Genomic DNA, 27,937 nt, shown 5'->3' with positions numbered 1-27,937 from the left:
TGCATCATTGCTCTCACTTCCAAGCTCCCCCCCTCCTTCCACCCTCTTCTCTCTCTCTCTCTCTTGGCCCATCCCTGCCAGACACGTCATCAGGCTCAGAGATATTCCAATGAGCAAATGCCTCGCTTGGATTTGTCTGATTACATCATTTGAATTTGAAATGGGGAATATTAATCCACATGAGCCCATATTTGGTTTTATAAACTGTCTGATCATGATCTGCAGCCTCTCCAGCAGCCTATTCACAGCAAGGCTCTGGAGCTCGGCTGCCTGGAAGACCTCTCTGTTACACAAGTGGGACGCTAGGTAACACAGGAGAGGAGAGGGAAGCAGCATCACGACTAGAACCAGAATGGCTCCGCTATCTGCCTCTACCTAAAACAGCATCCTTCTCTGCCTGTGCAATAGTAGTGGGAGCCTATAGGATTTATACTCCACATCTTCATTTGACATGTTTGTGAAATATTTATTTTAATGAAAACATGTGTGTGTGTTTACTAGCTACATGTACTCCATATCTACAGTGGCATGAAAACATACTTTGCTAAAAAAGGCCCTTTGCCCTGCTGCCTGCTTGCCTGTCTTACTGCCTGTCTGTCTTCCTGCCTGCATTACTGGCTGCCTACTTGCCTGCCTTACTGCCTGCCTTAATGCCTGTCTGTCTGCCTGAATTACTTCCTGTCTGCCTACCTTACTGCCTGTCTTACTACCTGTCTGTTTGCCTGTTTTACTGCTTGCCTGTCTGCCTGCCTTACTCCCTGCCTACTTGCCTGCATTGCTCCCTGCCTTGCTGCTTGCACATTGCAGTCTCCATAATTAACTGAGCAGCAGAGCTTATGTACAGCTCGGGTTAAGATTGCACCATGGCAACACACTGGCTCCTCTCCTCTCACCTCCCCTATTCTTTCTTCTCAACTCCCTCTTCTTCCCTCTCCTCTCCTCAACTCCTCTCTTCTCCTCTTCCCTCCCCCTGCCCTCCCCTCCTCAACTCCTACCCCAACTCCTCAGCTCCTCTCGTCTCATCTCTCTCTCCCTTCCTCTCCTCTCCTCAAGCTCCTCCGCCCCAGCTTAAGACACCTTATGGCTTCACGTGTGGGAAGGCAGCGCTCAACATACTGTCTTACTTATTCTAACACAGGGATATATATGTACTCGGATATTATGTAATTCAGTTCAACTACAAATTAGGGCCATCTCCAAGATACGGTGCCTAACATCAGTGCTTAGACATCACGCTGTTGCCCTCAGTGAATCTTTGTTTGTAAAAGGCTGGCAAGAGTGATATTGAGACACATGAATGATCAGGCCATTCAACTGATCGTTGATCATTTTCTGGGATTCATTGACACGAATAGCCCTGCACATTCAGGGACCAAGGGTAGGAGCCTGAGCTCTGTGACATTACCATGGGCCAATAGACATACTGAGACGACTGAGAGAGCAGGCAACCAATCCCAGGTTCAAGCCCATCCAGCCCTGGCTTTGCTGCTCCGAGTGTAAATGTAGCGAGCAGGCTGAGGCATCTCGCTATTTCGAAGGTTTAACGGGAGTTCACATCTCTTTTCCTGTTTCCCGAAGCAGCCCTTCTGAAAATAGCAATCACTAACGTCACATAATAAACTGCTCTTCTTCTTTTATTCTGTTTATGCCAGATGCAACATGAAGCAAATATCTATTTTGTGCTTCTTCAAGCATCACAGCCCTTTCTTCACTTGTCACGAGTTTTGGGGGACTCAGGTTTCAAGAGGACACCATCAGCCTGAGGTTAAAGAGTCCACAGTTAACCCTCAATACCCAACAGACAACAGGCCTGTACTGTATTCACTAGTGGTGGGCACCAATATAGATAATTTGATATGACATTGATATCGTTTGACTTAGCAAACTTAAAAGGTGTGACATTTTAGCAACCAAGCATTTTTTTCCTACTTACCCAGAGTCAGATGAACTCAAGGATACCATTTTAGATACTAGCATGCTAGTTGTTCCTGTAGACTTCCAGTCATTGTACTAACGCTAGTTAGCAATGGCTCCAGGAACTACCTTCAACTTCCTTCAAATTGCATGCAGAAACATACAAATGGTATTCATGAGTTCATCTGACTCCGGGTAAGTAGACTAAATGAATTGCCAAAATGTCACATTGTCCCTTTAATTGCCTGCTCATGGTGCATCGATTGATAGCCATTGCATTCAGACTGGTTGGGTAGGTCTTAGGCTCCCAGAACATTCACACCTGGCCTAATGGTCAACAAGAGAACATTCACACATTGGCAATGTTTTATTGAGGAGGGGGGTATGATATCGATAATGGAACAATGTAACTGATCTCAATATGGACGTTCCATTCAGTGTCCATCACTCGTACTTACGAACAGCCGTATGGTTACACACCGTCTCCATGTCAAGGATTCTTCCCTGCAGTCTCTGAAATATCTGCCTCCAGAGAAAAACCCAAGGCTACTGCTTATGTGAGGTTCAATTCGAGAGAGAAAAGACAGAATAAAAGGTAACATTTCCACAAATTCCATCCGCATGTCACGTGCCCATGCATACCGCACGATCCCACCAATGTATTGGTAGGAGACTCACAAAAGCCAGTGTTGGAAAGGGAGACGACATACTTGTGGTGTTTCCAGGTGGTAGTCGTGTATAAGCCCATAAAGATCTGAGGCATGGCTTTCTAGTCCAGCAACGTCCTCCTAGTCACAACTCCTCTCCGTGCTACGTCTCATTAAACTAGGTCTTTATACTAGTCACCATTCAGATAGGCAAACATACATAGAATATATGCGCAGTCTCTCTTCAGACCAACTCTATAACAGTAAAAAAGACAGTCAAATCAACACTGGGATTTACAATAATCCATGTTCACACCGCAACTACAATCCCCGACATATTTATTTGGAAAGTGAAGCAAAAACTTTTCATTTGACTCCAGCATTTTGGATATGAGATCATATTTTTTTATATGAGGTGACAGTACATAACGTCACCTTTTATTTGAGGGTATTTTCATGCTGTTAATGCGTCTCTTCCCATGTGTAGCGTAGTCACACTGAGTGCCATCCCCATAATGCATTATCCAAGCAGCCCTTTAGCCATTTGCTCTGCTGGCCTCTACATTTTTTTCCTTCCGGTTTTCTTTATTTCTGTCATCCTCCTCTGCCGTCTGTCTTTCTTATACATTGTCAGAATCAAAAGTTCCATTTCAGGGTGTCGACTAGCTACATAGTGAGGGTATGTTGCAGCAGGCTGCTTCAGCTCTGTGCGTCTGTATAATTAGCACAGCTTTTCTCTGCCGTTTTAAGAGGATGTGCTCAAGCTGCCGTTTCATTAAAATACAGCCGCTATGCCTTTAAAACAATCACGTCTTTAATCTTTGAATACAGCCTTTTCTCCTTTCAAAATGAGGCCTTGACCAAATGTAATACATTAAAGGAAATGTTGAAGGTTGATCCGTGGTTGAAATACGTGGATTACTTTTGACAAACCTATCAATGAAACTGTGGAAAGATCTTTCTGAACCTGCTGTTCATTGCACATATGTTTAACATGGAATTATTCATGTTTTCAATGCCATTCCTGTAGTCTGTCTTATTCGTTTACATTGCTCTTTCTATTGGTCTTAGTCCATGTGTCTCTGAAAAATCAGCTGGCTCCTAAAGGGATGGACACAGTACAAGCACCATATAGATGCATATGTTTGTCTGCCACTGCATTCTCCCTCCATCCCGCTCTCCCTTCTCCTGCCCAGTAAAAAGACAGGATGAGTGAGAGGGTGACTCATGTTATCCAAACATTTGTCTATGCTAGAGCACAGACCACATAATATCCTTTAACAGGCCCTTGGTTCATTATCAGTCATTATTGCCTAGTGGATATATACTGTGTCTGCCCATTGACCTTAATGTGCTCAAGATAGTGTATCTCTCTCTCCCCTCCTCTCTCTCTCTCTCTCTGGGAAATGGAGACAGATATCCCAGCCTAGAGACAGAGAGGGCGAGAGAGATAAAGACAGAAAGAGAGAGCACAACCCTACCCGTTCCTGGTTACAAACAATACAAACAATCCCGTCTTAATATCCTACTTCTCATAGCACTGTAGATGGGGTACACCGGCCTTGACATAGCTTATTCTGGATGTATTACATCTCTCCTCCCTCTGTTCATCTAGGGTGTCTGTGGATATGCCATATTTGAGTGGAGGTTGGATGTCTGTCTGTGTCTGGTCTACACTGTATGATTGCATTGTTGTCCCTCAGGTAGGCAGCTCTCTCCCTCATATTTCCTTTCCTCCCTGGATTTCCATTAGTTCTGTAGTATGGGTGTATTTTACTGTGTTCATTAAGACCCCTAAGACACTGACCTGCCCAATGTCTCAGGACTACAGAGCTGTACTATGCCTATGTAATATTTCCCTGTACTGTGGGCCTAAGTGTCATCTCTGCATCTCTCCGTCCCCTGACTGTACTGTAGTACTGTATTTCAGATTTAACACAAGCAGAGTCTGTCCAGATTACGTGCTGGATTACCATGGTATGTTATCAAAGTTTCTGAGTAGTACATGGTCAGCAGGCAGCAGCCCAACGTTGGAGCTGGCTGGGCTCAGCGGGCCATACACAGCAAAACAATAAGAACTTCATTTGGCACTGATGTAATTGTCTTTATGCATCAGTGTAGCACCTCTGCTGCTCACTGCTATTGTGATGTTCTTCATGACACTCGTGGGTAATTGGGTGTGTGGTTGATTTCTAAGTATTGGAAGTATAGAGCGTTGGCACCATGACTCAGTGTAACATTATCATGCCATCTTTATACTAACAGAACAGCATCCATTTTGTAGCCATTACTTCAATGTTGTGATGTTTATTGTTCAATGTCAAAAAATGTGGTCGACTGCCAATCCTCAACGTCAACCATGGATATATACTCCCCTACGTGTTTATTTGGACAGTGAAGTTGAAACTTTTAATTTGGCTCTATATTTTGGATTTGAGATCAAATGTTTGATATGAGGGGACAGTACAGAATATCACCTTTTATGTGAGGGTATTTTCATACATATCTGTTCTACCGTTTAGAAATGAAACCACTTTCTGTGCTGTATTTAGTCCCCACAATTGAAGGTGTCATAAGTATTTGAATAGATTCATTTATAGTGTATTACATTTAGTCAAAGTATTTGGTCCCATATTCCTAGCACGCAATGACTACATAAACTTGTGACTCTACAAACTTGTTGGATGCATTTGCAGTTTGTTTTGGTCGTGTTTCGGTTTATGTTGTGCCCGATTACAAATGAATGATGAATATTGTTTACCATGATTATGGATAATCCTGAATAAATTGTGAATAATGATGAGTGAGAAAGTTACAGATGCACAAAGATCACACCCCCAAAACATGCTAACCTCTCACCATGACAATAACAGCTTAGCATTTCTGGGGGGTATGATATTTATGCCTCTGTAACTTTCTCACTCATCATTATTCACAATTTATTCAGCATACACATTCATGTAGAAGTTTTCAGAAACATATTCCATTTTTATTTACAATAAAAGTGACTGCAAAATGACAATACATGATTTACCATTAATTTCTATTGGGCACAACATAATTCGAAACACAACCAAAACAAACTGCGAAATTCAATTTACTAAACTTTTGACTCAATCGAGTCCACCATAAGTGAAGTTCTGTGCTGTTGCCTCATATCAAACATTTGATCTCAAATCCAAAATGCTAGAATATAGAGCCAAATTAAAAGTTTCAACTTCACTGTCCAAATAAACACGTAGGGGAGTATATATCCATGGTTGACGTTGAGGATTGGCAGTCGACCACATTTTTTGACATTGAACAATAAACATCACAACATTGAAGTAATGGCTACAAAATGGATGCTGTTCTGTTAGTATAAAGATGGCATGATAATGTTACACTGAGTCATGGTGCCAACGCTCTATACTTCCAATACTTAGAAATGAACCACACACCCAATTACCCACGAGTGTCATGAAGAACATCACAATAGCAGTGAGCAGCAGAGGTGCTACACTGATGCATAAAGACAATTACATCAGTGCCAAATGAAGTTCTTATTGTTTTGCTGTGTATGGCCCGCTGAGCCCAGCCAGCTCCAACGTTGGGCTGCTGCCTGCTGACCATGTACTACTCAGAAACTTTGATAACATACCATGGTAATCCAGCACGTAATCTGGACAGACTCTGCTTGTGTTAAATCTGAAATACAGTACTACAGTACAGTCAGGGGACGGAGAGATGCAGAGATGACACTTAGGCCCACAGTACAGGGAAATATTACATAGGCATAGTACAGCTCTGTAGTCCTGAGACATTGGGCAGGTCAGTGTCTTAGGGGTCTTAATGAACACAGTAAAATACACCCATACTACAGAACTAATGGAAATCCAGGGGAGGAAAGGAAATATGAGGGAGAGAGCTGCCTACCTGAGGGACAACAATGCAATCATACAGTGTAGACCAGACACAGACAGACATCCAACCTCCACTCAAATATGGCATATCCACAGACACCCTAGATGAACAGAGGGAGAGATGTAATACATCCAGAATAAGCTATGTCAAGGCCGGTGTACCCCATCTACAGTGCTATGAGAAGTAGGATATTAAGACGGGATTGTTTGTATTGTTTGTAACCAGGAACGGGTAGGGTTGTGCTCTCTCTTTCTGTCTTTATCTCTCTCGCCCTCTCTGTCTCTAGGCTGGGATATCTGTCTCCATTTCCCAGAGAGAGAGAGAGAGAGGAGGGGAGAGAGAGATACACTATCTTGAGCACATTAAGGTCAATGGGCAGACACAGTATATATCCACTAGGCAATAATGACTGATAATGAACCAAGGGCCTGTTAAAGGATATTATGTGGTCTGTGCTCTAGCATAGACAAATGTTTGGATAACATGAGTCACCCTCTCACTCATCCTGTCTTTTTACTGGGGAGGAGAAGGGAGAGCGGGATGGAGGGAGAATGCAGTGGCAGACAAACATATGCATCTATATGGTGCTTGTACTGTGTCCATCCCTTTAGGAGCCAGCTGATTTTTCAGAGACACATGGACTAAGACCAATAGAAAGAGCAATGTAAACGAATAAGACAGACTACAGGAATGGCATTGAAAACATGAATAATTCCAGACCAATTGCGCTATGTTAAACATATGTGCAATGAACAGCAGGTTCAGAAAGATCTTTCCACAGTTTCATTGATAGGTTTGTCAAAAGTAATCCACGTATTTCAACCACGGATCAACCTTCAACATTTCCTTTAATGTATTACATTTGGTCAAGGCCTCATTTCGAAAGGAGAAAAGGCTGTATTCAAAGATTAAAGACGTGATTGTTTTAAAGGCATAGCGGCTGTATTTTAATGAAACGGCAGCTTGAGCACATCCTCTTAAAACGGCAGAGAAAAGCTGTGCTAATTATACAGACGCACAGAGCTGAAGCAGCCTGCTGCAACATACCCTCACTATGTAGCTAGTCGACACCCTGAAATGGAACTTTTGATTCTGACAATGTATAAGAAAGACAGACGGCAGAGGAGGATGACAGAAATAAAGAAAAACGGAAGGAAAAAAATGTAGAGGCCAGCAGAGCAAATGGCTAAAGGGCTGCTTGGATAATGCATTATGGGGATGGCACTCAGTGTGACTACGCTACACATGGGAAGAGACGCATTGTCTGCATCGCCAAATGTCCTCCTCACAAGACACAACTCTCCAGAAAATGGAAGACGTCTAAATCTGTGCATTTCAGCTCTTCAGCTTTAGTAGCTAGTCTTCCTTCAGCAGCTAAACACCTCACGATACTGCATGAATAACAGCATCCCGTCAATGCTCAGATGAACCAAGCGACACCGTACTGCTACAACATTCTAGACGTAGTGGCGTGGACCAGAGCCTGCACAACACAGTACATGCATCCACTGGAGCCAGAGCTGCGTTTCTAAAATTGCGAGCCATGGAACAATAGCGCGGGGGCTGTTGAAAGCACCCACGGACACCCACAAAAAAAGAACTGGAGTCAGAAGGTTTGGGGATAGGCCCACTCTTCAGCGTTATCGATTGTGATGCATGCAGATTCTGTGGCAGCGTGGGGGTGTTCTAGTACGCTCTGGCCAGGATGTTAGTGTTGCAATCTGAAGCATACACAGCCAAGAGAAATAGGATAAGACTGTAGAAGTAGCCTACATAAATCCTACAGCACTGTTTTCTGTACATATCCTTTAGTATTCATCATTAGTTACAGCCGTAGGGGGCGTGACCATGTCCCCCATCATCACCCAATAAAAGGCCTATTCCTTCTCTTTTGTCTTCCTGTCAGAACAAGGGAACGATGGTTCCATTGCTGAATCAGGAAGTACGGTCCCGTTTTCTAGGCCAGTCGCTACTGTGATTAGCAAAAACAGCGAAATAAAACAAAGCAGGCAAGCAAACAAACAGCCCTTCCCCTCGCTCCTATCGTCCCTGTCTGATTGGCTGGCTGGGAGAGGCAGAGGGTTGGGCCCAGGCCGGGTCTCTGACAAACAGCATAGAAAGCAGACACAGCTGTGTACACATACTGTACAAGCAGCCCAATAAACACGTTACTCAAATTCTGCAGTATATGTTTTTATAAAGGACTCCACAAGATCTCTATGTTTTCATGATGGTTTGGTTGCATCTGAGAAGCATATTTGTACTATATGCTGAGTACAATATGTATATTTACAGTAAGCCTAACGTTGAAACAAAGCAGGTCCACCTCTCTGTGAATGATGTGAAAAGGCAGCAGGTTTTACAGGAGGTATGGGAGGTGAGGTTAGACCGCTCCAGTCCAGTGTCATAGTTAGACCAACACACCTGCCTGCCGTTCAGAGATTAAGCTGCAAACAAAAAGTTGAAAAAGTTCGACTTTTGTAAAAGTGCACATTAATATTGCAGTACACCTTCTGCCCTCTGTTTCATAGTGCATTTGTAGTGATTCACCGTGCTGCCGTGTGTGTGTGTGTGTGTGTGTGTGTGTGTGTGTGTGTGTGTGTGTGTGTGTGTGTGTGTGTGTGTGTGTGTGTGTGTGTGTGTGTGTGTGTGTGTGTGTGTGTGTGTGTGTGTGTGTGTGTGTGTGTGTGTGTGTGGGAGAGATCGTAAGAGACAAAGAGGGGAGACATATTGATGGATAAATACAGTATTGGACAGGCAGTGTCCACAGGCAATAAGTCCTTGTAAAATGACAATTGATACTGCAAGTGAGCATCAGTGTGCAGCCAGCCGCTAACAGGCAAGTCAGACAACATAGCAATTACTTACAGGGGTAGAAAGTCTCGTGGCTGTTAACCAGACTAGCAGATTGTCAGAGCTAATATGATTATGGCGTAACTGTGTTACACTGGACCACATCAGCTAGCTGGACGTCTCCTCTCCCATCCCCTCCTCTCCTCTTCCCCATCTCACAGGGCAGGGCCACTGCTGGCCATCTTGGCATGGAGGTTATACAATACCAATTTGTTTACCCAAATCCAGCTTCATGTGCACAAAGAGAAAGCGACAGACCTACTGTTCTATGTTGTATCATGTCAAAATGTTCACGGCTGAGATCCCATGAGTCTCATCTATAACGTAGCACTATGTAGCAATTGCATTTCGTAAAAGCTACGAGTAACACAAAAGTGTGTAGGCCTACAGTACATGTATTCCAATAACTATCAAACCAAGCACAGAACATCCCACACTGTCTGATATCAAGCAGACTTTGAACATCCAGTTCTGTAACCCCTGAGCATCCATCCAGCACTCAGCCCCAGTGATTAGTCAGAAACAGGCACACAGAGCTCTGTTTTGAAACAAGCGTGTAGACCTCCATCCATCCCTGTTTCTTCCTTGTTCATACCCCCCTTTTGTACAGACACGCACAACATTTCAAATGACATCATTCTCCGGATGCCAAGCTGTCTGGCCTTTTAGAGTCACCAGAGATAACGTTCAGGGAGGATGGAGGATGGGGGGCCCTCTGGGATCTACCCTAACCCCATCTCTGTCTGGGGCGGGCTGTGATCAACACTCTCTGTCTGCCACCCCTGTCTCTGTCAAAAGGAGAGGCAGCATCTCACCAATTCACTCCACTCACTGACAGACAGGCTTCACCACCAGGAACCTAGCTACTCCTGATTCTTACGGCTCTCAGTAACCTTCCAGATGTACTGTTAGAAAGCTATGCATTATTACTGACTTTACATGTCCCAGGGGTCACATCTCAGGCCAGACAAATAGCGAAAACCAACTAACCAACCCCCTCTTCTCCTCTGCTATCCTCTTCCCTCCCATCCTACCCCATCCTCTTCTTTCTCTCCTCCCCTCTCCTCTGCTCTCTTCTCCTCTGCTCTCCTCTTCCCTCCCATAATCTCCCTTCCATCCTACCCATCCTCTTCTTTCTCTCCTCCCCTCTCCTCTGCTCTGCTCTCTTCTCCTCTGCTCTCCTCTTCCCTCCCATCATTTCCCTTCCATCCTACCCCATCCTCTTCTTTATCTCCTCCCCTCTCCTCTCCTCTTCCCTCCCATCATCTCCCTTCCATCCTACCCCATCCTCTTCTTTCTCTCCTCTCCTCTCCTCTCCTCTCCTCTCCTCTCCTCTCCTCTCCTCTCCTCTCCTCTCCTCTCCTCTCCTCTCCTCTCCTCTCCTCTCCTCTGCTCTCTTCTCATCTGCTCTCCTCTCCTCTTCCCTCCCATCATCTCCCTTCCATCCCATACCATGTTCTTTCTCTCCTCTCCTTTCCTATCATCCCCTCTCTCCTCTCCTCTCCTTTCCTCTCCTCCATGGAGACCAGCCCAGAGAGCAGCCCACTGCAGAGGCCCCAGTGACAACATGGTACTCTGGATATCTGCTGACATATGTCATATAGATGGGACATATCTTCCCCGTCTGAGAGAGGAATAATAGCTGGCGTGTAACGTTACATGCTATATATGCAAATGACCCCTCCACCTTGACAAAGATACTTAAAAGACAACCATGAAGGATACATCTGTAACAATGGCCAGGGTGTACGGATCTCAGCATATATGTAATGAAAGGCCATACAGCTGGTCCTTATTGCGTGTTCCTGTAATAAGGATGCTACAATGCTCCAGTCCCAGTCTAGTGTAGCCGTAGCCTTTCGAGCCAACATCACCTCCTCCTTGCTCCCCATTTTGAGATCAGCTCAGAGATAAATCCCTCTTGAGCTGATGAGAATATTGCTGCGTTCAGATGGAGGCTGTCTATGTCACGGTAGGGGTCTGAGCTTAAGACATTTGGGTAAAAAAAAGCCTTTGGAAATCCTCTCCTGTAATAGCCCCTGGGCTGGGGCCCCTGTTATAGGCCTGGCAAATGACATCAAAAATGGACCAAATCTTCACATGGATGTACAAACACAACAACACACAAAATCAAATGGCTTTATCTACACATACTGCATTAAATGTGGTATCATACAAACACACAGATATGTGGATTTAATAAGTATCAAAGAAAGACAATCAAAAGCACAAACATGGGTCCACCTGTTAATTACTGTTCCTTTCCTATTCAACTAGACGCAGTTGGTGGTTGGATCGTCTAAAATGGAGATATTGAAGAGCGATCCAAACTCAGAACTATCGAGGCAAAGGGACATTTCTGATCTGACCCTAAAGGCTCTCGACAGGAGACCACCTATGGGAGTGTTAATGAGGTAAGCCCACCCAATACCCATGCATTACAATGATCCTGTACATCCACAGAGCACCAATCATCAGGTAAACAATAGACCCACAACGGATCATGGGGGATTTGGAGAGCAGTTTGGAAAATATTTAATATCTTGCTCGTAATAAATAAAGTAAAATCCAATTAACATTTAAAGCTAATCATAGCCACAGAGCTGGAAAGCACACACAGACAGATTGGAGCCTGGGGGGGGGACGGAGCGTTCTGAGTGAAGCCCCCCCCATTAGGCCAGTCTCCTCATCTCTCAGATGGAAATTCAACTGCTCTTGTTTAAAGGAAATGCTCCTTTTAATCCCAACTGGCTTCATGAACATCCATCCATAATTACCTAACCAACCCCCTGACAATAGACCATTATCTTGCTTTATAGGAGATATGGTGGGGAGGGAAGGTAATATACTGCAATATATTGCAATATACTGCACTTTGTTTGGTTTGGAACAAGATCTTGGAACAAATATATGATATGAAAATAGGTTACCCGACTGTAATCATGTATTACCTTTGAGAGATTATGTCAGATGACTACTAACAACTATTTCAGTCTCCCAAAAATATTCAAAGAAATGCATGTATCATTAAGATCAGTGGTTGAGTGGTTGTGTCTTGTGAGTTCTGCAAGGGGGAGGGGGACCGAAGAGAACAGAGGCTACAGGGTCCATCCAAGGCCATGCTCTGTGTTGTGGGCGGCCACGACAAGCAGGGAGGATGGTGCTACTGTATGTTGATGCTGTACTAAAGACAAAGAGGCCCCTCTCTCTCTCTCTCTCTCTCTCTCTCTCTCTCTCTCTCTCTCTCTCTCTCTCTCTCTCTCTCTCTCTCTCTCTCTCTCTCTCTCTCTCTCTCTCTCTCTCACACTCACACACACATAACCCCTCCCCATTTCCATGTCGGCCACCTTTATTGGCTTATTTCTCTCTTTTCTTTACGACATTTCACCTCTACTATCACCACTTATTCTCTTATTCTCTGTGTTTCCAGTTCTGTTGTGTCGGTTACATGGCAGATTATCACTGTTTGGATTCGTATGCTGTATTTGACACACGTTTAAACGTTTCTATGTAAAACCCAGACTACCTCCTAACACAGATGTGTGATAATGTGTAACTGCCTGGGCTACATTATGTGCAGTATGAACCATCCCAAAGATCCTCTGACAGGATGACAGAAGAGGAACAGGACCAATCATTTTTACCTCCACTGATTTCATCTATCAGAGGCTGTGGCTAATGCATGCTGTAAAGGCTGTGGCTAATGCATGCTGTAAAGGCTGTGGCTAATGCATGCTGTAAAGGCTGTGGCTAATGCATGCTGTAAAGGCTGTGGCTAATGCATGCTGTAAAGGCTGTGGCTAATGCATGATGCATGCTGTAAATAACCCACCCTCCTTTGCATGAATTAACAAGCCGCCACATAAATGAACGAGCGACCGAAAACACCTCACATGAGATATTGGCTCCAATTAATTTGAAATCGGGACATTCAATGTACGCAGGGAACGAGCAGTTGGCAGGAGGACATTTGTACTGATGATGGTAAATAAATAGTAGCCACGAAAAATGCTTACGTGATCAAAACTGCTGCGAGATTTTAAACGTGTGAGAGAATGTATGCACACATGACTGTAAGTCGCTTTGGATAAAAGCGTCTGCTAAATGGCATGTATTATTATTATGTATTAAGTGAAGTCTGTCTGATTGGATGAGGACCGGCTAGAATACTGTAGATGATCATCACGGTACTATTATGTCAAGGGTGCAGCAAATCCTGGACTACTTCTCTGTTTCTCCTACAGTTCAAACCTCTCCCTCCACGGTTGTTGTAGAGCAGGGATGGGCATCTTTCACCCCTAAAAAATCTATCAGAGGGGAGGGGACTCAGTCGGGATCTCAATTTACCGTTGCGAGATAGAATAGTAGAATACACCAAGTGCAATTTCAGTTACGGGTCAGCAGTTTTTCTCTCGTTATGTCAGTCGCTGACAGTCACTTAATTAGCCCATGTCAGCTAGATTTTTAAAGATTGGTGAATTAGTCTAGCGGACAGCTATCTAAACTTGTAGTAATGTCGAATTTGAGCCCGGTGGCCCCCCTTTCTTTTTGTTAACCAGTCTCATTCAGATATCATAGTAAAAACTGCAAACATGTCTCTCCACCCTATGGTAGAATGTGTAGAATTGCAAGAAATTAGCTGTGAAACTGCTAATTTTTCTCCCCACCCCATGGCCAAATGAGTAGAATTGCATGAACAAAATAATGTGTATGAAAGTAGTTATAAAATTGCTAAATATTCTCTCTGCTCCATGACAAGATGTGTAACATTTCAGCAAACTAGCTTAAAAAAAATATGAATTGTGGCCCCTCATCATCGGATTCAGATGTTTTTTGTGACCCCATCCCTGTTGTAGAGGAAGGCTAGCTAGTGATATCAGTCAGGTTGCTGTTCATCTGTGCTCTGTGTTCAGTTCATTTCTCCAACATTGCCAGTGAGATTTCAGCCTCCATTTTACCCCCATGATGTTTCTCACTCTCTCACTCTCCTGCCATTCGATGCTCTTTGTTCAAATACACAAACAAACGCACACTGACTTCCTAGCTTTAGTCAAAAGCGATATGTCTAGACTGAGATGATAGAGGCCCCGGGAAAATGAAGGAAATGTTAAATGGAGAATATGAAACGTGCAGGTTTAGATGGTCCTAGTTAAGTATCACATTCACCCAGTAGGATGGATGCTTCTTCCCTTTCGTCAGTCTGCTTTTATCCAACCCTCCACCTCAGGACAAATGAACATTTTATAAGGAATAACTAGCCGCGTACAGACATAAGACATCTTAATGGAGCTCTTCCTTCTCTCCTCTCTCCACCTCCTCTCCCCCTTCCTACTGAAAATCTGCCTGATGAGAGATAACCCTTTCATTAGTTAATCTGTGAGAAACATGCATCACATATGGGGTGTTCGTGTCAGGCAAAATGTTTTTTTTTTTTTTTTTGGAACGGGCCGATAGAGACAAATGTCTGTCTACATTTCAGTGTAATGAGCTGGATTCAGCATCATTTAGCTTTCAACGCAAATCTCTCTATGGCCTCTACACTGTGGCTGTAGTAATGTTAACGTAGGCCTTAGATGAAATCAAACAAATAAGCAATTTCAATCCCATCTGACCTTTATGTAAGGCATTACATTCTTATGATGAAGTGAATGGAGAATAGTCGGCCTGTTCTGTATAGTTGAACAATGTATAGCAAACAGCCCACTACTCCCTAAATGAATGAATGAGAATGACCAGATGAACAGAGAATCTGTATTAGAGCAGAAGGCTGGGATGAAGGAGTGAATATGAGGCATCAGCGCCGGCTACCACACCACAGTACAACAGGCTCCACCAAGACAGATGAGCACCTCTAAAGATGTACACACTCGTGTCTGTTCCAACCCAGCAACCTGGTATCAAATCCCATTCACCCACTGGCCATCTGCCTAATCCCTATGCTCCCAGAGGCGTGGGACAGAAGGCCATGAGGCCGGCTGAGGATGTTGAGGTAGTTACCTGGTCGTACCACTCCCGGTTGGAACAGGTGCACTCCGGCCACCAACCTGCTTGACCACCAGAATTGTTGCCATTCACCTTGGTGCCGCCCTTGGATTGGCCCTTGGGGTTTGGGCCTCCGGGACCCCCGGCAGACGTCATCTTGCCCTTACTTCTCCCCAGAGTGCCCCCTCCTCCTCCCATGCCTCCTCCTCCCCCTGAGACTGGAGGCTGGGGTAAGGTCTGCCCGCCTCCGGGCCCGTACCCGGCCGGGTATCCATAGGGCTCGGCCTGCCATTCTTGGTACTGAGGAGCGTCCATCCTGCGCAGGGCGGCCATGCGGGTCACCTCGTAACATTCTGGGCACTTGCAGCAGTGGTGGTGTTTGTGCATGCTGGCTGGGCTGGCGCTGGGCTGGCGCTGAGCTGGCGCTGAGCGGCGTGGTGTGGCACTTTCTCTCTGCTGCCTCCTCAGATCACACGCAGCACGCTGCGATCGGCTCGCAGAGCACTAATACCGATGAAAATAACACTAATCACAGCAATTCGACAGATTTTCCCCTTTTCTCCAAATCCCGTTACTCTCCTCTCTTCATTCCCCTCAGATGACAAAAAAAGAGTGAGGAGGTGGAAGTAGCAACAGGAAAACAAAAAATGAGTACGTAGTCTTCCTTCCTCTTGACGTAGAAGATAAAAGAAAAGAATATTGAAAATATTGTATACGATCACACAATCAGAGACCAGCCCCGATGGTACATTTTCCTCTCGCCGCTCTTGTTTCACAGTGATATGTATATAAATTCATAGATATATTAATTTGTTTATATATATTTACACACACACACACAAATACATATAAAAATATTAGTATAAACAGACAAGCACAAATACACAGATATATACAGAGAAATATGTATATAAATATCTATATGCGTGTGTACAAATATATATATATAAACAATATGTACAGGTATAAATGATATCCTCAGATGAAATCTTCCTCGGTATTTCTCTTCCCTTTTTCCAAACCCGTTTTCTTCCTCCCGTTTTTCCTCCTGCGTTGAGAAGCAGCGTTTCTATGTCTTTCTCTCTCTCTTTTCTCAGCCTGCAGAGAGGAGCTGAGCACTGGACTGGCTCTCAATCAGCTTGCCCTAGATGTGGATTATACAGAGGGAGGCGAGCAAGCGAGATGGAGAGAAAGAGAGCGAGAGGGAGAGAGAAAAGAGCGAGAGGCGGAGAGGGGGAGACTGAGCATCCCTCCAGCACCTCAGCCCTGACAGCCACAGCCAATCAACTGGCAGCACTGCCATCATCAGCAGCAGCAGCAACAGGACTGAGCGCTTCACTGGCTGCTCTTAAAGGGGCCACGCCACCTACAGTACCAGTCTAAAGTTTGGACACACCTATTCATTCAATGTTTTTTCTTTACCTTTACTATTTTCTACATTGTAGAATAATAGTGAAGACATCAAAACTATGAAATAACACATATGGAATCATGTAGTAACCAAAAAAGTGTTAAACAAATCAAAATGTATTCTTCAAAGTAGCCACCCTTTGCCTTGATGACAACTTTGCACACCTTGGAATTCTCTCAACCAGCTTCATGAGGTAGTCACCAGGAATGCACTTCAATTAACTGGTGTGCCTTGTTAATTTGTGGAATTTCTTTCCTTCTTAATGCGTTGGAGCCAATCAGTTAGGTAGGTGTACAGAAGATAGCCCTATTCGGTAAAAGACCAAGTCCATATTATGGCAAGAACAGCTCAAATAAGCAAAGACAAATGACAATCCCACATTACTTTAAGACATGAAGGTCAGTCAATCTGTAAAATGTTAAGAACTTTTAAAGTTTCTTCAAGTGCAGTCTCAAAAACCATCAAGCACTATGATGAAACTGGCTCTCATGAGGACTGCCACAGGAAACGAAGACCCAGAGTTAACTGTGCTGCAGAGTATAAGTTCATTAGAGTTAACTGCACCTCAGGTTTCAGCTCAAATAAATGCTTCACAGAGTTCATGGTAACAGACACATCTCAACATCAACTGTTCAGAGGAGACTATGTGAATCAGGGCTTCATTAAAAAAAAAATGTACCTTTATTTTACTAGGCAAGTCAGTTAAGAACAAATTCTCATTGTCAATGACGGCCTAGGAACAGTGGGTTAACTGCCTGTTCAGGGGCAGAACGACAGATTTATACCTTGTCAGCTCGGGGATTTGAACTTGCAACCTTCCGGTTACTAGTCCAACGCTCTAACCACTAGGCTACCCTGCCGCCCCTCATGGTCAAATTTCTGCAAGGAAACCCCTACTAAAGGACACCAACAAGACAAAGATGTCATGCAGGTGATAGAGGACCCAAAAGCGACATAACAGAAACAGAGTTTATTCAAGTCCAAACAGGGAATAACAGAAATCCTCTAGTCTGTAGAGGGGAATGACAAGAGAAGCGGCCACAGACTGCAGGTCGCTTCGGGTAGGCGCAGGCCGTAGTAGACAGAGACACCTGCTCACACGCAGCATCTGATGAAGGCAAAAAACACGACAGGACAGGGCGAAACACAATCACAGCATGGTGAATACAAAACAAGGAACCGACGGGACAGGAACGGAACACAAAGGAATAAATAGGGACTCTAATCAGGGGAAAGGATCGGGAACAGGTGTGGGAAGACTAAATGATGATTAGGGGAATAGGAACAGCTGGGAGCAGGAATGGAACGATAGAGAGAGGAGAGAGAGGGAGGGGGAGAGAGAGGGATAGAAAAAGGGAACGAACCTAATAAGACCAGCAGGGGGAAACGAACAGAAGGAAAAGCAAAATGACAAGATGATATAAGACAAAACATGACAGTACCCCCCCCACTCACCGAGCGCCTCCTGGCGCTCTCGAGGAGGAACACTGGCGGCAACGGAGGAAATCATAGATCAAACGGTCCAGCACGTCCCGAGAAAGAACCCAACTCCTCTCCTCAGGACCGTAACGAAAAACGATAAAAAGGGAAACTAGGGTACTACTCTAAAAAAAAAATGAGAACTAGGGACAGACTGAGACACAGCAAGGGCAGGAACAAGAACAGGAGAGAAGCGATGGCAGGGAACAGACTGAGACCCAGCAAGACCAGGAGCAGAAGCAGAAAAAAAATTACCAGACTTCTTCTGCGCGCAGTCTGAACACGCAGCCACGAAACGGCGCGTGTCACGCTCCTGAGTCGGCCACCAAAAGCGCTGGCGAATAGACGCAAGAGTGCCTCGAACACCGGGATGACCAGCTAACTTGGCAGAGTGAGCCCACTGAAGAACAGCCAGACGAGTGGAAACAGGAACGAAAAAGGAGGTTACTAGGACAAGCGCGCGGCGACGCAGTGTGCGTGAGTGCTTGCTTAACCTGTCTTTCAATTCCCCAGACTGTTAACCCGACAACACGCCCATAAGGAAGAATCCCTCGGGATCAGTAGAAGCCACAGAAGAACTAAACAGACGGGATAAGGCATCAGGCTTGGTGTTCTTGCTACCCGGACGGTAAGAAATCACAAACTCGAAACGAGCGAAAAACAACGCCCAACGAGCTTGACGGGCATTAAGTCGTTTGGCAGAACGGATGTACTCAAGGTTCTTATGGTCTGTCCAAACGACAAAAGGAACGGTCGCCCCCTCCAACCACTGTCGCCATTCGCCTAGGGCTAAGCGGATGGCGAGCAGTTCACGGTTACCCACATCATAGTTGCGCTCAGATGGCGACAGGCGATGAGAAAAATAAGCGCAAGGATGAACCTTATCGTCAGACTGGAAGCGCTGGGATAGAATGGCTCCCACGCCTACCTCTGAAGCGCCAACCTCGACAATGAATTGTCTAGTGACGTCAGGAGTAACGAGGATAGGAGCGGACGTAAAACGTTCTCTTAGAAGATCAAAAGCTCCCTGGGCGGAACCGGACCACTTAAAACACGTCTTGACAGAAGTAAGAGCTGTGAGAGGGGCAGCAACTTGACCGAAATTACGAATGAAACGCCGATAGAAATTAGCGAAACCTAAAAAGCGCTGCAACTCGACACGTGACCTTGGAACGGGCCAATCACTGACAGCTTGGACCTTAGCGGAATCCATCTGAATGCCTTCAGCGGAAATAACGGAACCGAGAAAAGTAACGGAGGAGACATGAAAAGAGCACTTCTCAGCCTTTACGTAGAGACAATTCTCTAAAAGGCGCTGTAGAACACGTCGAACGTGCTGAACATGAATCTCGAGTGACGGAGAAAAAATCAGGATATCGTCAAGATAGACAAAAACAAAAATGTTCAGCATGTCTCTCAGAACATCATTAACTAATGCCTGAAAAACAGCTGGCGCATTGGCGAGACCGAACGGCAGAACCCGGTACTCAAAATGCCCTAACGGAGTGTTAAACGCCGTTTTCCACTCGTCCCCCTCTCTGATGCGCACGAGATGGTAAGCGTTACGAAGGTCCAACTTAGTAAAGCACCTGGCTCCCTGCAGAATCTCGAAGGCTGATGACATAAGGGGAAGCGGATAACGATTCTTAACCGTTATGTCATTCAGCCCTCGATAATCCACGCAGGGGAGCAGAGTACCGTCCTTCTTCTTAACAAAAAGAACCCCGCCCGGCCGGAGAAGAAGAAGGCACTATGGTACCGGCGCCAAGAGACACAGACAAATAATCCTCGAGAGCCTTACGTTCGGGAGCCGACAGAGAGTATAGTCTACCTCGAGGAGGAGTGGTCCCCGGAAGGAGATCAATACTACAATCATACGACCGGTGAGGAGGAAGGGAGTTGGCTCGGGACCGACTGAAGACCGTGCGCAGATCATGATATTCCTCCGGCACTCCTGTCAAATCGCCAGGTTCCTCCTGGGAAGTAGGGACAGAAGAAACGGGAGGGATGGCAGACATTAAACACTTCACATGACAAGAAACGTTCCAGGATAGGATAGAATTACTAGACCAATTAATAGAAGGATTATGACATACTAGCCAGGGATGACCCAAAATAACAGGTGTAAACGGTGAACGGAAAATCAAAAAAGAAATAGTCTCACTGTGGTTACCAGATACTGTGAGGGTTAAAGGTAGTGTCTCAAATCTGATACTGGGAAGAGGACTACCATCTAAGGCAAACATGGGCGTAGGCTTGTCTAACGGTCTGAAAGGAATGTTATGTTTCCGAACCCATGCTTCGTCCATGAAACAACCCTCAGCCCCAGAGTCAATCAAGGCACTGCATGTAGCACCCGAACCGGTCCAGCGTAGATGGACCGACATAGTAGTACAAGATCTAGATGAAGAGACCAGAGTAGTAGCGCTCACCAGTAGCCCTCCGCTTACTGATGGGCTCTGGCCTCTTACTGGACATGAATTAACAAAATGTCCAGCAACTCCGCAATAGAGGCACAGGCGGTTGGTGATCCTCCGTTCCCTCTCCTTAGTCGAGATGCGAATCCCTCCCAGCTGCATGGGCTCAGTCTCAAAGCCAGAGGAGGGAGATGGTTGCGATGCGGAGCAGGGAAACACCGTTGATGCGAGCTCTCTTCCACGAGCCCGGTGACGAAGATCTACCCGTCGTTCTATGCGGATGGCGAGAGCAATCAAAGAGTCCACATCTGAAGGAACCTCCCGGGAGAGAATCTCATCCTTAACCACTGCGTGGAGTCCCTCCAGAAAACGAGCGAGCAGCGCCGGCTCGTTCCACTCACTAGAGGCAGCAAGAGTGCGAAACTCAATAGAATAATCCGTTATGGACCGTTCACCTTGGCATAAGGAAGCCAGGGCCCTAGAAGCCTCCCTACCAAAAACTGAACGGTCAAAAACCCGAATCATCTCCTCTTTAAAGTTCTGGAACTTGTTAGAGCAATCAGCCCTTGCCTCCCAGATAGCTGTGCCCCATTCTCGAGCCCGGCCAGTAAGGAGTGAAATGACGTAAGCAACCCGAGCTCTCTCTCTAGAGTATGTGTTGGGTTGGAGAGAGAACACAATCTCACACTGCGTGAGAAAGGAGCGGCACTCAGTGGGCTGCCCGGAGTAGCAAGGTGGGTTATTAACCCTAGGTTCTGGAGGCTCGGCAGGCCAGGAAGTAACAGGTGGCACGAGACGTAGACTCTGGAACTGTCCAGAGAGGTCGGAAACCTGAGCGGCCAGGTTCTCCACGGCATGGCGAGCAGCAGACAATTCCTGCTCGTGTCTGCCGAGCATGGCTCCTTGGATCTCGACGGCAGTGTAACGAGCGTCTGAAGTCGCTGGGTCCATTACTTGGTCGGTTCCTTCTGTCATGCAGGTGATAGAGGACCCAAAAGCGACATAACAGAAACAGAGTTTATTCAAGTCCAAACAGGGAATAACAGAAATCCTCTAGTCTGTAGAGGGGAATGACAAGAGAAGCGGCCACAGACTGCAGGTCGCTTCGGGTAGGCGCAGGCCGTAGTAGACAGAGACACCTGCTCACACGCAGCATCTGATGAAGGCAAAAAACACGACAGGACAGGGCGAAACACAATCACAGCATGGTGAATACAAAACAAGGAACCGACGGGACAGGAACGGAACACAAAGGAATAAATAGGGACTCTAATCAGGGGAAAGGATCGGGAACAGGTGTGGGAAGACTAAATGATGATTAGGGGAATAGGAACAGCTGGGAGCAGGAATGGAACGATAGAGAGAGGAGAGAGAGGGAGGGGGGAGAGAGAGGGATAGAAAAAGGGAACGAACCTAATAAGACCAGCAGGGGGAAACGAACAGAAGGAAAAGCAAAATGACAAGATGATATAAGACAAAACATGACAAAAGAGTCTTGCTTGGGCAAAGAAACATGAGCAATGGACATTAGACCGGTGGAAATCTGTCCTTTGGTCTGATGAGTCCAAATATGACATTTTTGGTTCCAATCACCATGTCTTTGTGAGACGCAGAGTAGGTGAACACTCAGCGCTTAGTGGGACTATCATTTATTTTTCAACAGGACAATGACCCAACACACCTCCAGGCTGTGTACGGGCCATTTGACCAAGAAGGAGAGTGATGGAGTGCTGCATCAGATGACCTGGCCTCCACAATCATCTGACTTCAACCCAATAGAGATGGTTTGGGATGAGTTTGACCGCAGAGTGAAGGAAAAGCAACCAACAAGTCCTCAGCGTATGTGGGAACTCCTTCAAGACTGTTGGAAAAGCATTCCAGGTGAAGCTGGTTGAGAGAATGCCAAGAGTGTGCAACACTGTCATCAAAACAAAGGGTGGCTACTTTGAAGAATCTAAAATCAAAAATATATTTTGATTTGTTTTACAATTATCTGGTTACTACGATTCCATATGTGTTATTTAATATTTTTTTGATGTCTTCACTATTATTCTATAATGTATAAAATAATGAAAATAAAGAAAAACTCTTGAATGAGTTGGTGTCCAAAATGTTGACTAGTAAACCACACCGTTCACTGCATAGGGAGGAAAGACACTCCCTCACACACGAAAGGGCTATTACGTAGTCACATGTGTCTCCTTCATATGTGTGAACTGTGTTTTGGGGGTAAAAGATAGGCCAGATCATAACCTCTGCTATTCGAAATCCATGTATTCCCTGGTTGCAATGCAGCCAAAATCCAACAGACAACCTCCAATTTACAGCCCTGTTCCTGGGACCGGTCCCTGGGCTTCTATGGTCATCTCTGGTTCAATGATAGGAGCTTTGTTGTCTTGGGCCATTGATTGACACCCTCAGGGCTAACGTCATGCTGTGGCGCTGAACATCTAGACGCGATGCAACAATGAAACAGGTGTTGTTGCGCCTCACATTCACATGACAATCCTGTTACAAATGGTATATTATCAAAAAGAATTATAGGGGTTATGATACAAAAATCTATTACCATTATAGGGCTTTGCCTTGTAATAAAGGGTGCCTCTGAATCCCTATTATAGATCCCTCCCTCTTCTACCTATACCAATGTATTTCATTTTCAGCAAGCCTGGAACAATATTGAATCACGTATTACTAAACACCCCGAGATCAAACATAGTATGATGACCAGAGCCCTGTACTGACAAGGAGAGACTACTATATCTATTAGAAAACAATGCTGTTTCGTATCTAAGACTCCATGGTACACTAAAGAACCATGGGGGAAATATCTCACATGTTCACAATGATGACATCAACACATGTGTACGCAACCAACAAGATTACACGCTTGGGCTTTCGAGTGGGTGGAGGAAGAGAGAGAGGGAGAGAGGGACTGAGAATGTAGAAGAGAGACGGTGAGGAAGAGTATGGATGGACATGTATTTATGTGTGTGGTTACATTTTTTAGTCAGTGATGACTGCCAGTGTACTACTTATGCAAGCTTATAAGTGTAAGTGTTTGTAAGAGCTCCATCCATCTGTGTGTGTGTGTGTGTGTGTGTGTGTGTGTGTGTGTGTGTGTGTGTGTGTGTGTGTGTGTGTGTGTGTGTGTGTGTGTGTGTGTGTGTGTGTGTGTGTGTGTGTGTGTGTGTGTGTGTGTGTGTGTGTGTGTGTGTGTGTGTGTGTGTGTGTGTGTGTGTTACAGTATCTGCATTAAAGACCTGTATATGTACATTATTCATTCAATGTGGTGGTGAGATAGACCTGGGTGTGTGGGGGAAGAGAGTATATATACAGTGTCTGAGTTGTGAGAAAGAGAGAAACTATCTATGAAGAGAGTACCTTAGAGCACTGGTTCCCAAACTGGGCTACTAGGACCCCTGGAGGCACTTGGCCTATCCACAGGGGGTACTGGAGGTACTTGGCCTATCCACAGGGGGTACTGGGGGTATCCTGGAGGTACTTGGCCTATCCACAGGAGGTACTGGGGGTACCCTGGAGGTACATGGCCTATCCACAGGGGGTACTTGAGAAGACTCATGAGACCATAAGCCTACTGGTAAAGGGGGTACTTTGGAGGGGGTACTTTGTGGGATTTACAGATAGAGCAAAATGTGATTCGGGGTACAATAACCAAAAAAGGTTGGGAATCACTGTCTTAGTGTGTACAGGAAGGATATATGTATGTGTTTATGCACCTTGGTGTGTGTCTGGGGACATATCTTAAGAGTAGACGAGTGTATGCGTGTGTGTGTGTGTCTAAGTGAGTGCTTACAGCCAGTACACAGCTACTGCAGCCCTGCCCGGAGGCACAAACAGCAGGCTCAGCCACACTTAATTACATGCAACAGTAACTCACTTCATTATCGTGATATTCTATTCCTATAACTTCTGGAGATTCTGCAAGAGGAGCAGAAAGAAGGGGGAACGTTTACATTTTTAACGGAGTGAGAGGTGCCACTGAGAACGCCCATCTCAGTTACGAAGACATAGTCACAACTTTTGTCAAAGCCAATCACTACTTGAAGGCGCTGCTTGAAGGACGTGTTTGAAGGCGCTGCTTGAAGGCGCTGCTTGAAGGTGCTGCTTGAAGGAGGTGCTTGAAGGCGCTGCTTGAAGGCGCTGCTTGAAGGGGCTGCTTGAAGGAGGTTCTTGAAGGCGCTGCTTGAAGGAGGTGCTTGAAGGCGCTGCTTGAAAGAGGTGCTTGAAGGCGCTGCTTGAAGGAGGTGCAAGCATATCCATCACGGCACACATGACCGAGCACATGTTGGAACCATCCTCCCTCTGCCTCTCTTGTCTCTATGTCTCTCTTACCCATCGCCTGCATCTTATTTACGGTCCAGCGGTATGCAGTGAGGGCGTTTGCAGTATAAAAGGCACAATATGACAGAGGGAATGAAAATAGATGGATACAGTACAGGCAGGAGAGATGGAGAAGAGCAGCAAAGAAACAGAGATTGCCTGCACTGTATGAACATGTATGAATATGGTGTGTGTGTGTGTGTGTGTGTGTGTGTGTGTGTGTGTGTGTGTGTGTGTGTGTGTGTGTGTGTGTGTGTGTGTGTGTGTGTGTGTGTGTGTGTGCGTGCGTGCGTGCGTGCGTGCGTGCGTGCGTGCGTGCGTGCGTGCGTGCGTGCGTGTGTGCATGTGGGCGTTTGTAGTACATCTGGGGAAAAGAATCCTATTCCTTTAAAGATTATATAATATGAAATATAAAACATTTTGCTAGTTCTCCTTAGAACCAATCAATGACCAGTACTCTCTGTGTAAGCAGGACAGGGAGATGGAATATGAGAGAGAGAGAGAGAGAGAGAGAGAGAGAGAGAGAGAGAGAGAGAGAGAGAGAGAGAGAGAGAGAGAGAGAGAGAGAGAGAGAGAGAGAGAGAGAGAGAGAGAGAGAGAGAGAGAGAGAGAGAGAGAGAGAGAGAGAGAGAGAGAGAGAGGAACAGGGATATATTCGGTAGCAAGGATGTGCCTTTAAGATTATTATGACTGACTGACATGGATGCATTGTATATACAGTCATTCTGATCAAATGTTTTACTGGCCCTTGAAGCCTGGGAATAGTGCATATAGCAGTATACTATCCTAAGAGTGGGTCCATATTCCAGTGCAGTCCCGTTCACACGCTGAGGAACAGATGCCTCTGCTCAGAGGGTAATTTCTCAAAGCTAAATGTGTTCACTGTGTTGTTACCACAGCTGCACTGTCAAACCAGTGGTCAGGATCCTCCTTAGTTTACAAGAGTCAAGTAGGATGTCTACAAACCACTCACACAGAGGAGCGTTTGTACTGAGATGGAACACATCTATAAAGATTGTTTACAGTATGTCATGTTTCATGCTGAGAGGGATATCATAAACTAGATTTCCGTCCAATTGGCGACAGATTTTAATGTGAATATCCTAAAATCGGCATGAAAACAACATGCACATTTTCCCACCAGAGAAGTGTTTCCATCAAATTGACTTGAGACCGTGCATGATGACATAGGGCACATAAAAATACATTTTGCGGTGAAAAACGTTAAACAGGTTTCCATCGCATTTTCAACTCTACTGCTGGTTTTCTCACAACAAAATGTTGCGTTATATAGTGAGTGTGCCCACTCTGGTATGTGCCCGTGCGCTCTAGCAACAGCGTGCTGTTGGCCACAGCGTACGTATAGTCTACGCGATCAGATTATTATGGACTAAAGAGAGAGATTATTTTTACTTGTCAAACAGAAGCCAAGCATCGATTATCATTTCACCAGAATAAGACCATTTGATATTTATTGGAAAGGAGCATCAAGCTCATCACCGTGCTCTTTCACCACCCTGTAAAGTTCATCATAACTTATTTCATCTGTAGTCTAATAAACCACTTGCTTTCCTGACGAGTCGTGGTGGGAGGACCACAAAACGTCATCACGTGACTCCAGGTTTACTTTGATTAGATGTTCATTATATCGATATCAATATCAAATCAAAAATCCAAATGTATGTGTCACATACACATGGTTAGCAGATGTTAATGCGAGTGTAGCGAAATGCTTGTGCTTCTAGTTCCGACAGTGCAGTAATATCTAACAAGTAATCCACCGATCCCCAACAACTACCTAATACACACAAATCTAAAGGGGTGAATGAGAATATCTAAATGGAAGTATATGGATGAGCGATGGCCAAGCGGCATAGGCAAGGTGCACTAGATTATATAAAATACAGTATATGTTTGTTATATGAGTAATGTAAGATATGTCAATACTATTAAAGTGGTATTATTTAGAGAGGCATTGTATAAAGTAACTAGTGATCCATTTATTAAAGTGGCCAGTGATTGGGTCTCAATGTAGGCAGCAGCCTCTCTGAGTTAGTGATTGCAGTTTAGCAGTCTGCTGACCTTGAGATAGAAGCTGTTTTTCAGTCTCTCGGTCCCACCTTTAATGCACCTTTACTGACCTCACCTTCTGGATGGTAGTGGTGAGAACAGGCAGTGGTTCGGGTGGTTGTTGTCCTTGATGATCTTTTGGACCTTCCTGTGACATCGGGTGCTGTAGGTGTCATGGAGAGCAGATCGTTTGCCCCCGGTGATGCATTGTGCAGATTGCACCACCCTCTGGAGAGCCTTGGGGTTGAGGCTGGTGCAGTTGCTGTACCAGACTGTGATACAGCCCGACAGGATGCTTTCGATTGTCCATCTGTAAAAGTTTGTCAGGGTTTGGGTGACAAGCCACATTTCTTCAGTCTCCTGAGGTTGAAGAGCCGCTGTTGACCCTTTTACACCACACTGTCTGTGTGGGTGGACCATTTCAGTTTGTCTGTGATGTGTACACCGAGGACTTTAAAACTTTCCACCTTCTCCACTACTGTCCCTTCGATGTGGATAGGGGGGTGCTCCCTCTGCTGTTACCTGAAGTCCACGATCATCTCCTTTGTTTTGTTGACATTGAGTAAGAGGTTGTTTTCCTGACACCACACTCCGAGTGTCTTCACTTCCTCCCTGTAGGCTGTCTTGTCGTTGTTGGTAATCAAGCCTACTAATGTTGTGTTGTCTGCAAACTTGATGATTGAGTTGGAGGCGTACATGGCACGTAGTACAGGAGGGGGTTGAGCACACACCCTTGTGGGTCCCCAGTGTTGAGAGTCAGCGATGTGGAGATGTTGTTTCCTGTTTCCTACCTTCACCAACCTGGGGCAGCCCGTCAGAAAGTCCAGGACCCAATTGCACAGGGCGGGGTTGAGACCCAGGGCGTCCAGCTTGATGATGAGTTTGGAGAGTACTATGGCGTTGAATGCTGAGCTGTA

At 45.4% G+C, this 27,937-nt stretch overlaps 1 protein-coding gene across 6 annotated transcripts in view; it reads right to left on the bottom strand.

Moving 5' to 3' along the window:
* The window catches only part of LOC124011070 (disks large homolog 3-like), a 174,922-nt gene that overhangs the window by 103,421 nt on the left and 43,564 nt on the right, over window positions 1-27,937 (bottom strand). For 2 of the 6 annotated variants that reach the window (XM_046324043.1, XM_046324047.1), the window contains exon 1: window positions 15,315-16,497. The exons of 2 other annotated variants lie outside the window; for them this stretch is intronic. In XM_046324043.1, the coding sequence (XP_046179999.1) occupies window positions 15,315-15,686 (372 nt within the window). In that variant the 5' untranslated portion in view covers window positions 15,687-16,497. Of the gene's footprint in view, window positions 1-15,314; window positions 16,580-27,937 lie in introns of those variants that run through there. 2 more of the 6 variants (XM_046324048.1, XM_046324045.1) reach the window with 2 other exon arrangements.

The sequence above is a fragment of the Oncorhynchus gorbuscha genome, linkage group LG23, assembly GCF_021184085.1.
Source record: "Oncorhynchus gorbuscha isolate QuinsamMale2020 ecotype Even-year linkage group LG23, OgorEven_v1.0, whole genome shotgun sequence".
Classification (NCBI taxonomy): Eukaryota; Metazoa; Chordata; class Actinopteri; order Salmoniformes; family Salmonidae; genus Oncorhynchus; species Oncorhynchus gorbuscha.
This window is presented reverse-complemented; position numbering and strand designations above follow the sequence as displayed.